Below are 12,071 nucleotides of genomic sequence, written 5' to 3' on the forward strand. Positions count from 1 at the left end.
GCTCACAACAGACAACCCCACACTTGTTCTTTACTTTAAAACCTCTTGACTGTAATTTTGGCCCTTTCTCTATTTTATTTCTTAAAGATTTTTAGTTATTTGAGAGAATGTGCGTGTGTGTGCGCACGCACAAGCAGAAGGCAGGGAAGAGAGGGAATCTCTAGCAGACTCCCTGCTGAGTGGTGAGCCTGACATGGAGCTCAATCCTATGACCCTGAAATTAAGAGTCAGGTGCTCAACCAACTGAGCCACCCAGGTGCCACCCCCCTCCCCGGACAAGACAAATGATCCAGTTCCTTCAAGTGAAATGCAAGGAGTGAAAAGACAGGGGAATCTTAGATGAAAGGAGATTTAAGAGGCAGATCGTTTAAATGCAATATGTGGATTATAAGGAGTACGAGGTTATGACAGACAAGAAGGAAAATGTAAACAGTCTGGATTTGGTTATACTAAGGAAGTAATATCAATATTTTTTGGTACAGTAGTGGTATTGTAGTTATTTTATTATTTAATTTTTTAATAAAGGCCTTCTGGAAAAAAATTTTTTTTTCCTGGAAAAATACATCAAAATCATGACGGCAGGGGAGAGAGAAGTGAGTAGGAGCATATATAGGACATAAGACTGGCTGTGGCTGGTAACGTTGTATGATGGGTAACTGGGGGTTCCTTATACTAGCCTTTCTCTTTTTACTGTTTTTCACAGTGAACATATTTATTTTGGAAGCCTGACTGAAGTGGTCCAGTGTCTTCACATACCAGCTAGACATCGGTATCTTTCCAGCCCAGAACCCCTCACTGACCTCCCCTGTGAAATACTTACATGGTCTACACGGTGCTGTCTCCCTCCTTCCTCTCCACCCCACCCAAGTGTGCCTGTCTTTCCCACCACCCTTCCACCGGAAAGGCTTCCCAGACTTCAAATATTTGGTTGGGTCAACTGGCTATGTGCTCCTCACCATACCAACTCTATAGCCCTGAGCTTTCTTACAATGGTTGGCTTATCTCTGCCCTTCCTCACTAACCCTCAAAAAGCCCCAGAACAGTCGTTCCTCACAGGCTTGTCTCTCTGCTGTCACAGTCCCACACCAACATCATGCAGTCACGGTAGGTTAAATAGAGAAAGTACTCTTACCAGGCAGAGGTAATGAAAACACACACAATAACCAGTAGCACATGATAAGGAAATTATAACCAAAACACACTTTCATCCTTAAAATAAGGCCCAATCTCACTATGATTCCCGTCACACCTACATGTTCACGATGTACTGTTTATCTGTGGATAAAAGTGTCTTTTTCTTCTCTGTGGAGATCTTTATATCTTTAAAAGAGAACTATAAAGAAAATACCTGACCATATATACAGGGCTGACTTTAAAACCTGGCAGAAAGGCACTTTCTGGAACTAATACAAGAGAACAAATGGTGAAGACACTCTCTCAACAGCTCCCACAGGGCCCGGAAACCCAAGCCGTACATGTTGGGAAAAGATTCCACCTACCGCTTCCTCGTGCTCCTTCCAGCAGTCATAATCTGTCGCCATGGCGATACTTGCATAGCAAATCCCAGCCTCCTTAGCGAGAACCACCTCTGGAACTGTGGTCATGTTGATAACATCTGCTCCCCAGGTGCGGAACATGACGCTTTCTGCCCGGGAGCTAAAACGAGGTCCCTCGATTGTGACCATCGTCCCTTTTGAGTGGCATCGGAGTCCTAACTTTTTAGCAGTTTCTATGAGGACCTAGAAAACAAAGAATCACAAACTCAAAACATACAAACGTAAGTTAACAACTTACTATTTTGCTGTTTTTTTTTTTTAAAGATTTTATTTATTTATTGGACAGAGAGAGAGAGAGAGAGATAGCAAGAGAGGGAACACAAGCAGGGGGAATGCGGCAGGGAGAAGCAGGCTTTTCGCTGAGCAAGAAGCCCGATGCGGGGCTCAATCCCAGGACCCTGGGATCAAGACCTGAGCTGAAGGCAGACGCTTAACAACTGAGTTACTCAGGCACCCCAACTATTTTGGTTTTTTCCCCCTCATGTTTGACAAATGGCTAGTACCTGCAGTCCCTCAGACAGCCTGGAAGATCACAGAAGGATGTTTCCTAGATCCTCACCCCATCATATAACCCTGTTCCCCTGAGCCCTTGCACACATAGCTTACAGCTACAAGAGCAAATAGTGATTCCTCAGCAGCTTGAAGAGACTAAGCTGGGTTGGGAACATGGACTTGAGTCTGAGTCATTCACCCCATAGGCTGAGCTTATAAGGTGCCAATCCTATTCACATCTCCTCAAAGACACGTTAAGAATGATTTCCAAGCTCCTGACTGGTTTTTCACACAAAATCTAAAGACTTTTATTGAAGCTTTTTTTTAAATTAGAAAATGATTTTGGGGGTTCCTGGGTGGCTCAGCTGGTTAGTGTCTAACTCTTAATTTTGGCTCAGGTTATGATCTCAGGGGTATGAGATAAAGCTCTGTGGCTAGCTCCCAACTGGGTGTGGAGCCTGCTTACGATTCTCTCTCCAATCTCCCCACCTCCAGAACAAAGAAACTGATTTCTTCATAATCTCTTTTGCCTGTTGTCTCTCCCAAAGGCAAAAACAGAATGGGACTGTGCTGGTTTTTTCTCTGTAGGGATAAACTTATCATGGCATCTTACTTTAATGGCAAGGCCACGCATGGGTTTTAATTATTTAAAAGTTTGATCACGGGCGCCTGGGTGGCTCAGTGGGTTAAGGTCTCTGCCTTCGGCTCAGGTCATGATCCCAGGGTCCCGGGATCGAGTCCCGCATTGGGCTCTCTGCTGGGCGGAGAGCCAGCTCCCCGCCCCCCGCCTGTCTCTCTATCAAATAAATAAATAATCTTTAAAAAAATAAAAAAAATTAAAGTTTGATCACTTTCTCCAGTGACTAATTAATAACACACATCCTTAAGTACACCCACTTAAGTACTGCCAAAAATTCACTTAATCTTTGTATGTTTTCATTTTCTCATCTGTAAAATGGGAATAATGAGATTGTATTACAGAAGTACTGTGAGGATTAAATAAGCTAAAGAATAATGCAGCTAAGGATTGTGTCAGGCACACTGTAAACACTGGATAAAAGCTAAACCACTCTTCTAACAATTACTAATCCTGGCACCTTCTATACTTTTTGCCAAATAACTGGCAAAGATTCCTGAAGTACTTTATATATAAAATGGTGTGACTCAACGTCAATAAAAGGCTCCAATTTAGGCCAAAGTCTAGCCTGTACATGTTGGAACCACATAAGCAAATTAACCTATTTTTTTAAAAAATAATGTTCACTATGATACAGCAATGTGAGAAACAGTTTTAATAAGAGCCTTGGCAAAACCAAATTTAGAAGTGTGACAAATCACAGACAATGTGTAAGTTGATGTTATATCATGTTTATTTATACTATGTATGCTGAAAATAAGATTATGCTTAATAAAAACTTTCCCCTTGAGTACAGGTTATAAATTCAAGGGCCTAAATCACTCCTCCTTCACCTCTCCCTCCCCCACCCCCAAATTAAAATATAGCCAGCCCAGTCTCATCTTCATTCAATGTCTTTTAAAATCCTGAATAACCAAGCCATATATTTTGGCCAAACTTGACCAATGACTCCAGAAATGACTGGAGGAATACCACAACCACCTTGTACACTGGGCTGTGGCATGTTCCCTTCTCACATCCCCCTAGCTGGGGGTGCCATGATGGTGAGGAAAAGGAAGTGAAGGATTATGGATGTGGACCAACCACATCCGTAAGACATGGGGTCTTATCACTTGAACCAGCACTTTGCACCCCCACAACCACAAGAACAGACAGCTCCAACATCATGTTATCAGTAATACAAACCACAGGCTGAGAGATCTGTGGGTCTGAGGCAAACATGCTTTCATTTGCATGTTTTGAGCAATAATAATGGAGCTCCTGAGTCTACCACCATCCTTCAAATATATTAACAGTATCAGACCACCAAGCTATATATATTTATGTGTCTAGACTCTGAAAGACTTTGCTTCCGATTACCTCCTAAAATGATTAGAGGTGAAAATATTTTGGGGGTAGAGGTGATGGGGACAAAATATTAACCCCACATATGTGACAAATGTTTTTTCTACCCAGGCTCTGGGGAACCATTTCACCGCCCCAAGGGAAATCACAAGCTTCTTTGGGTAAATTTTCTAAAAACATTCTATCTGCATGTGGATATTGTCATATTTACCTCTTTATATATAACATATGTGGCAGAAATCTTGTTCACCATTTGACAATTCACCTTGACAATCCTTCCTCATCCGCACACAAAAGTACGTTATGTACTTTGTGAATGTTTTAAGTTAAAGTGATCATCGCCAAGGGGCAGCACCATCTACTCTACATTTCTGGACAATATTTATAAATCTCTTTCAGAGTAGGTAGGAATAAAGTTATATTCCGAAGGCTTATTTTCCCCATTTTCTTTTTAAAATTTCTTTTATTTGACAGAGAGATAGAGCACAAGCACAAGCAAGGGGAGTGGCAAAGGGAGAAACAGATTCCCCGCTGACCAGGGAGCCCAATGTGGGGCTCAATCCCAGGATCCTGGGATCATGACCTGAGCTGAGGGCAGACCCTTAACCAACTGAGCCACCCAGGTGCCCCATTTCTCATTTCCCACCCAGGTGTCCCACTTCTTAAATCGCCTTTGCTAGCAGTCTTTTAGTCTTACATAGGAGAGGGTGGGGGTCCCCCCTGGCTTGGCTAGACCAAGAATAGCTGAGTTAATGTGGTCTCAAGGGAGGCCAACTGCTATTGGAAATGATCCCCAATTGCCAAGCCACCACATTTGCATGTTTCCGCATACATCATTAGTATTTCCCCTCCCTCCCCTCTACTGCTGGTACCTGAATTCAGTGTTTTCTATGGTACATGATCTCAGGCCTATTCTTAGGCCACCCCCATTTAGAAATGGACAAGAATCTTACACACATCTAATTACCCCCGGAAAGCAAATGTATTACGTGGACAGATCTGCGTTCCAGAGGAAAGACAAGCAGCAACGTTCTGATATATTCTGTTAATAATTACTTAGAAACATATATATCCCAAATACCCAAATACAAACTTAACCTGCCATTTAAAAAAAATAAGTAAAAATTATTTTCACACAAATCAGAGAGAATCAACAAGCAGTAGTCTATCTAAAAAGGCTCTCCCTAAGTCCTGGCTTCAGATTTCTTCTGAAAGACTTTGCTTCTGATTACCTCCTAAAATGATTAGGGGTGAAAATATTTTGGGGGTAGAAGTGACGGGGACAAAATATTAACCCCACATATGTGACAAATGTTTTTTCTACCCGGCTCTGACCCAGGCTCAAGACCACCGTGAGGTTAAGAAGCCCTTGTTGTTAACTCTAAGTTAAATACTTTTACATAATTACGCAAGGCTGAACACAAAAGCTGCAATAAATCATCTACTTTCCATATGCAGTGTTTAAAACTATCTGAATGAGTACAATGCTTAGATAATTCCACTAAAGGGCTATCCCCTTAGTTCAAAGATTTTACTGTAATCCTGGAGTTTAGAAGGCTGGAGAGTAATAGCCAAACTCAGCTCAAAGGCCAATGATGCCAATCTTTTATCAAAAACTGAATTCTTAAAAGCAGTTAGCAGTTGCTGATGTCTCATAACTGGCAGGTACAGCTCAAAGCACTTTATAAATCACAAATCACTCATTCATCCTTCACACAGTGCTGTGAAGTATACATTCTCATTACCTTCACTTTCCAAACGAGGAAACTGAGGCCCAGTGGCATTAAATAATTTATCCAACAAGACACAACTATTAAGAACAAGAGTAGAGATTTGATCCCAAGTAATCTGGCTCCAGACTATCCACTCTTGACTAATAGGCTGTCCTACACTAAATGATATAAAAAGTATTCCGAGAGCAAAATCAAAACCTATGAAAAAGATAGGCTGCAACTTTGAGTGGCTCAGCTTATCAATGACTGAGAGTAGTGGAGGCAGTACTAACAAAGGGAAAGTCTTCTAAAAACCTTGTAGAAGAAGCAAGCTGGAGTGGGGAAGAGGGCCACTTGCTTGTTAGCTAATTAACTGAACTCTCTAGATGCCACCCCAAGCCCTTATGACTTATTTTGGCACACCTTCCAGAAAGACTACGAACCTCTCTCGTTTTGGGGCAGAACGGCTCAGCCATGGGAATATGGCACACTCCTCTGGTACAGGAATGACTTCCATCATAGAAGGTCTGAGGCCTTTTAGTGGTCCTACAAAATAAAGTGAAAAGGTTTTGTTTTTTAAAAAAGCCCTCAGTCCATCCTGTGGGGGCCGGTGAATCCACAGTACCTAGGTCAACACCTTGGTCCTTGCTCTAGAATCAACAGCTATGGATAAGCTGAAGGAAACTGCTGGAAAAGCCGCTTACAGGATGGTGTCCGGCTTTTCTGGCTCTGGGTTGGTAGCAACATACTTTCCAACAGGAATTTAAGTGTGTGGTCCGGTGACCGACAGGACAACCACAGCAGATTGTAGGTACAACTCAACTTTGGGCTCGGGAGGCCCAAAGAAGTCACAATCACTGTAGACGTAGAGGGGTTGTGCAGTGAACCCCATAGATATCCACCACTTAGATTCAACAATGCGAACTTTGTCACACTTGCTTCATCTGTTAGCTTTTCCATGGTTGCAAATCTCAGACTTTGTTGTTTCACGCCAACTTCAGAAGAACCAAAATATGTGGATTTTTCACTGTAATGTCATGATCACATTTGATAAAAATCAATTCCTCAATCCCAACTAACAGAGGAGATGCAAATTTCCCTGATGGCCTTAAAAATGTCTTTTTTTTTTTTTTTTTTTACTTATTTTTAATTTTTTGACTAGTACTTTTTTAGTTTCAAGTTCCAAACAAGGTTCTAACCTTGCATTTGATGGGCCTGTCTCTCATGAGGGTAGTTCCTGCCCTCCATCCCTGACCTTTGGCCCACTGACGAAAAGAGCCATTTGTCCTGCTCCACTTTCAGGAATCTCGTTGCCACCTCATTTAGCTTATTCCTCTACCCACTGTAATTAGCTCTGAAACCTTAGTTCAAAAACAGCCAAGTCACCCTGCAATTTTTCACCTGAAGTTTTCAGAATAAAGCACTTTCTGTGTCCTTTATATTGTTCTCAACTTGAACTCATGAGTAATACAGGAAAGAAAGTCTTCATCTTTCCTATAGAGGGGAGGGCCGGGGAGGGACAGACCAAGGGAAAGCAGGGGAAGCTGGATCACTTCATGTCTCCTTCTGGGAGCGGGAGGGAAGGGAAGAGCATGGAGAAATATAATGGTTCGATTTATACAGCTGGTGCATCCACCTACCAGAATTCATCAGTTACTTCCATCCTGTCAGAGAGAACAGTGACTCTTAGCTGGCACCAAAGCCACTTGGCTCCATAATGAAGCCTCCATGCTCCGCAGGGATGAAAACCTGCCTGTGCTCCTCCCAGCCCTCTGTCTTTGGGGAAGGCCCAGTTGACCCTCAAGCAATTCCAGATGGGGTTGAAGAACAGGTCAAATGGCTGTCCTACTCCCCATGAACAGAGGCTTTCCTCTTTTGGTGAAACTAACCAATAAAATGGTGCCACGTACTCTAGTCCTGGCTTGGTATCAGCCTTCTGTGAGTCAGGTATTAGCAATATCCCCATTTACAACTGTGATGAAGTAGGAAAACGGAGCCACAAAAACCTCCAGCAACTATATCCCCATAAATGTTCATGCAACAACACCCCCACCTTCTGTTTCCCTCTCTTCTCTTTCTACTCCTTCTTTGCCTGATCATTCCTCTTTGTTCTGACCTTCGACCTTAAGACAAAACATGAATTAGTTATGCTTTATGTTATGTCACATACACACAGTGCTAATTAACTACAGTTCGTTCCCTCTGTCAAGTGGAACATCTTACACTTTTTAAGCAAAGCTCTTTAACTACTAGCTACAACTGCTGTATCTGTTTGATTCTCTATTTCCAATTATAAAATGTAGTTCATCCACCCATATGCACAGGCATTGTGACATGGAGTCAACCAAGATGTCCAGACGACTGCCAGCAGCTCGGAAGCAAGGTCGGAAGCTAGAGACAAACAAGGAGCCAGCCCCAAGGAGAATCTACGGTTGAGGCCAGAGCCTCAGAGAACTCAGCCCTGCAGGGGCAAGTGAAGGGCTGCGCCCTGAGGAAGACATGAACACTTTAATACCAATATTTCTAATGGTTTCAGGGCTGTGCTGTCAAGATCCAGGAGAAGGAGCGTGTGAGAAAACACCTCTTCACACAGCCTGCCCACCTATCTGTCCTGTTCACATAACTAACTTAAGTGTCAACGCATTCAATGAAAGATTTAACGACTTAAACTGAAATCACTGTAAACAGCAATACTCCTGTCCAGCATAAAATGGTAAGGCATGATTGATGCTGAATGCATTTCTGACCAAGAGCAATGGGATTTACAATCATGAGGGGCAGGGGGAATGGAGCACATTTTTTTCCCATAAAAAGTACAGTGTATAAATATATTTTCCCTTCCTTATGATTTTCTTAATAACACCTTTTCTGTAACATACTTTATCATAAGAATATAGGACACAATGCATGTAACAAAGTATGTCAATCAACTATTTATGTTATCAGTAAGGCTTCTGGTCGACAGGAGGCTATCAGCAGTTAAGTTTTTGGGAGGTCAAAAGTTACACATGGATTTTCAACTGAATAGGGCTCAGCACCCCTATCCCCATGATGTATAAGGGTCAACATTAATTTGTTACAGCAGCAACAGGACACTAATACATGCGCTTATGTGGTTTAAGATTCAGCCAACCCCAGCTATGGCTTCCACCAGTTATAAAGAAATGATGCTGAAGGTTGGCCCCAACTCTAGCTTCATTAGCAAACCCTCCCAGCGAGGCAAGGCAACTGCGAATTTCACTTCCCTGTTAGCTTGGGACCCCAAGGGAAAACACTCTGGGACTGACTGATTTGGCTGGGTTTATCGCTCACTCAGTAACTCTGTGCCTCAGAGAAAAGTCAGTCTGATCTCTCTACCTCAATTTGTATCCATTTCCTCATATTTAAAATGGGGGAATAAAGAATACCACCTGCCTTCTGAAGGTCAATGTGAAGACTGAATGAGACACGGAAGGCAAGTGCTCAGCACTAGCAACCACCATTTATGGAAAATCTGCTTCTGTACTTCTCAAGTGCCCACCTTAGGACTTGACGCATGTATGGACCTCAAGTTGAAGGTCCACAAAAAAACAGTCTGAGGCTCTCAAACAGGGACACATACTAAGGGAACTGAAGTGTGCACACGAACAAAAAACTGTGCATGGAAGAGTGAAGGAGGCAAAACTGTGTTGTGTACTGGCAAGAGAAGTGTTCAAGACTTCCAAGGAGAGAACACTGAGCACTTTTCACACACAGAACAGCAAAAAGCCCAGAAAAAGAAAGACTGGTAGGTTGTTGAATTGGCTGATAACTGACTAGAAGACTTGAGTCGGCTCTCGGACAGCCATCTGTTAGTAATTTTCCCCTGAGGAAAAGTGGAGCTGCAAATAACAAGAACACTTGTCCTACAGCAGAAGCAAACACAACTGCACATCTGTGAGGCAGCACATGTCCCCAACAAGCCTCAACATGCAGGAACATGACTCATTTAATCTACTGGCAAAGCAGGGTCGACGGCTGATTATAAGTAGTGTGGTTTTGGGGAAATGATTCCACCCACATCACTTAAAAGGTATCTAAATAGGGGGCGCCTGGGTGGCTCAGTGGTTTGGGCTGCTGCCTTCGGCTCGGGTCATGATCTCAGGGTCCTGGGATCGAGCCCCGCATCAGGCTCCCTGCTCCGCAGGAAGCCTGCTTCCCTCTCTCTCTCTCTCTCTGCCTACCTGTGATCTCTGTCTGTCAAATAAATAAATAAAATCTTTTAAAAAAAAAAAAAAGGTATCTAAATAGTAATGCGCATGGACAAACTCAAACTCAGTTTCTAAGAAACCATAATGAAACAAAAAAAATCCTCCCAATCCCTCTTTTCTTTTTTTAAAGACTTATTTATCCCAAAGACAAGGAGAGGGAGAAAGAGAGAATGTGAGCAGGGGGAGGAGAGAGACAATTTTCAAGCAGACTCCCCACTGAACTCAGAGTCTGAAGCAGAGTTTGATCCCACAACCCTGAGATCATGACCTGAACCAAAATCAAGACTCGGACCCCCAACTGACTGAGCCACCCAGACACCCCCACACCCTCTTTTTATTAAAGCCTGAGTTCTGAGGGAAAGTGGAAGTGTTCTATATAGCAAGGTGTCACGGCCATCCTGCTAGTTCCGCTAGCAATTTATCCCACAAGGATGTTCATACAAACACAAAGATAACTGGGCATACCAATGTTAACCAACTCAAGTTAATACAAACAGGAAACTGAAAACAACCCTCTTTCACTCAGAAAGCAGCTTAAATGAATCACACTGCCAACAATGGAAGAGAGTATGTAAGGAGGAACACAGTGGCATCTGACAACACGTGTGAGAAGCTGAGAGAGATGGTTTAAAGGGAGACTGCACATTGTGAGCTAGGATAGAAGAAAAAGACAAACTGTTCTTTTTCTAGAATTCCTACAGAGTCACACAAACATTTTTTTGTGTGTGTTAAAAAATATATAAATGGTAGGTAATATGGACAATATGCTCAATTTAGTTAATGATGATAGATCTTTAAGACATTTCTGTATCAGCACATAGAAATTTATTTAAGGTTCTGAATAGAAGGTCATGGATATATCAGTATATTTAAGTTATTATACAAAAAACAGGCAATTAAAAATGGTACAACTTATATCTCTGAATAAGCTACCTTATACAGGTTCCTCAAAAAACGTCAAGGAACTGATGCAAAGGCCTCCCACATTTCAAGTTTAATGGACAGATTTCACCCAATTTCCCTTCAAAGGGCTATGGTAAGGACACACCCACTGGAAACAGGAGGGTTTCACTTTTTACCATATACCCTCCTGTACTGTTTTCATTTTATCTCATTACAAGTATGTATTACTTGTAAATGCTCTAAAACACAGGTTAGGTTGGACAGCATTTTAGTTTTAACATACACTGTAACACCAAAGACAATTTAAGTTAAAAATTTTTAAAGTATACAAATAGAAGATAGCAAAAAAAAAAAAAAAAAAAAGTAAGGCCAAGTCACCAACCAGTAAGATCAAAAGAATATTTATATTCTAGGAAATATGCATAATTTTAAGATCAATATGATTAAGAATAAGCTTTCTTAATTTCCAGGTGTATATATATGTGTGGGTATGCACACTTGGACAGCACTATTGTGAGCATGTTTACTTATCTTTATTTAAAGATTTTATTTATTTACTTGACAGAGAGAGACAGAGAGAGAGAGGGAACACAAGCAGGGGGAGTGGGAGAGGGAGAAGCAGGCTCCCCGCTGAGCAGGGAGCCTGATTCAGGACTTGGTCAGGACCTGAGCCGAAGGCAGACACTTAATGACTGAGCCACCCAGGCATCCCTGTTTATTTATTATTTATTTATTTGAGAGAGCGTAAGCACAAGTGGGAGGGGCAGAGGGAGAGGGAAAGAGAATCTCAAGTAGACTCCATACTGAATGCAGAGCCCAACCTGGGGCTCAATCTCACATTCCCGAGATCATGACCTGATCCAAAACCAAGAATCAGAAGGTGCTCAGCCAACCACACCACCCCGGTGCCCCTGTTGTGAGCATATGTATAAGTGAAGGGTCAAATCCTAGAAGATTTAGGTCATGGAGTTAGGGTTCCCATCTGGAGGAGAAAGGTAGAGTGCTGAGGGAGAAGAAGAGAGTTTAACACTGCAGTGGGGAGGGGAGCCTGGGTGGCTCAGTGTGTTAAGCATCTGACTCGATTTCAGCTCAGGTCATGATCTCAGGGTCCTGAGATCGAGCCCCAGGTCTGGGTTCTCAGCCGAGAATGGAGTCTGTTTAAGATTCTGTTTCTCCCTTTCCATCCTGCCCCTCCTGC

At 42.5% G+C, this 12,071-nt stretch overlaps 1 protein-coding gene and 1 long non-coding RNA gene across 2 annotated transcripts in view; one reads left to right on the top strand and one right to left on the bottom strand.

Moving 5' to 3' along the window:
* MTAP (methylthioadenosine phosphorylase) overlaps positions 1-12,071 on the bottom strand; it is a 43,203-nt gene that overhangs the window by 5,853 nt on the left and 25,279 nt on the right. The window contains exons 5-6 of the mRNA XM_032308791.1: positions 6,185-6,287; positions 1,500-1,739 (exon numbers count right to left, since the gene is read on the bottom strand). Of these exons, the coding sequence (XP_032164682.1) occupies positions 1,500-1,739; positions 6,185-6,287 (343 nt within the window). The remainder of the gene's footprint in view (positions 1-1,499; positions 1,740-6,184; positions 6,288-12,071) is intronic.
* On the top strand, positions 9,395-10,061 carry LOC116571075. The gene is made up of 2 exons (XR_004277697.1): positions 9,395-9,792; positions 9,999-10,061. It is a non-coding gene; the product is annotated as an uncharacterized LOC116571075 (long non-coding RNA).

Source organism: Mustela erminea, chromosome 12 (assembly GCF_009829155.1).
Source record: "Mustela erminea isolate mMusErm1 chromosome 12, mMusErm1.Pri, whole genome shotgun sequence".
NCBI lineage: Eukaryota > Metazoa > Chordata > Mammalia > Carnivora > Mustelidae > Mustela > Mustela erminea.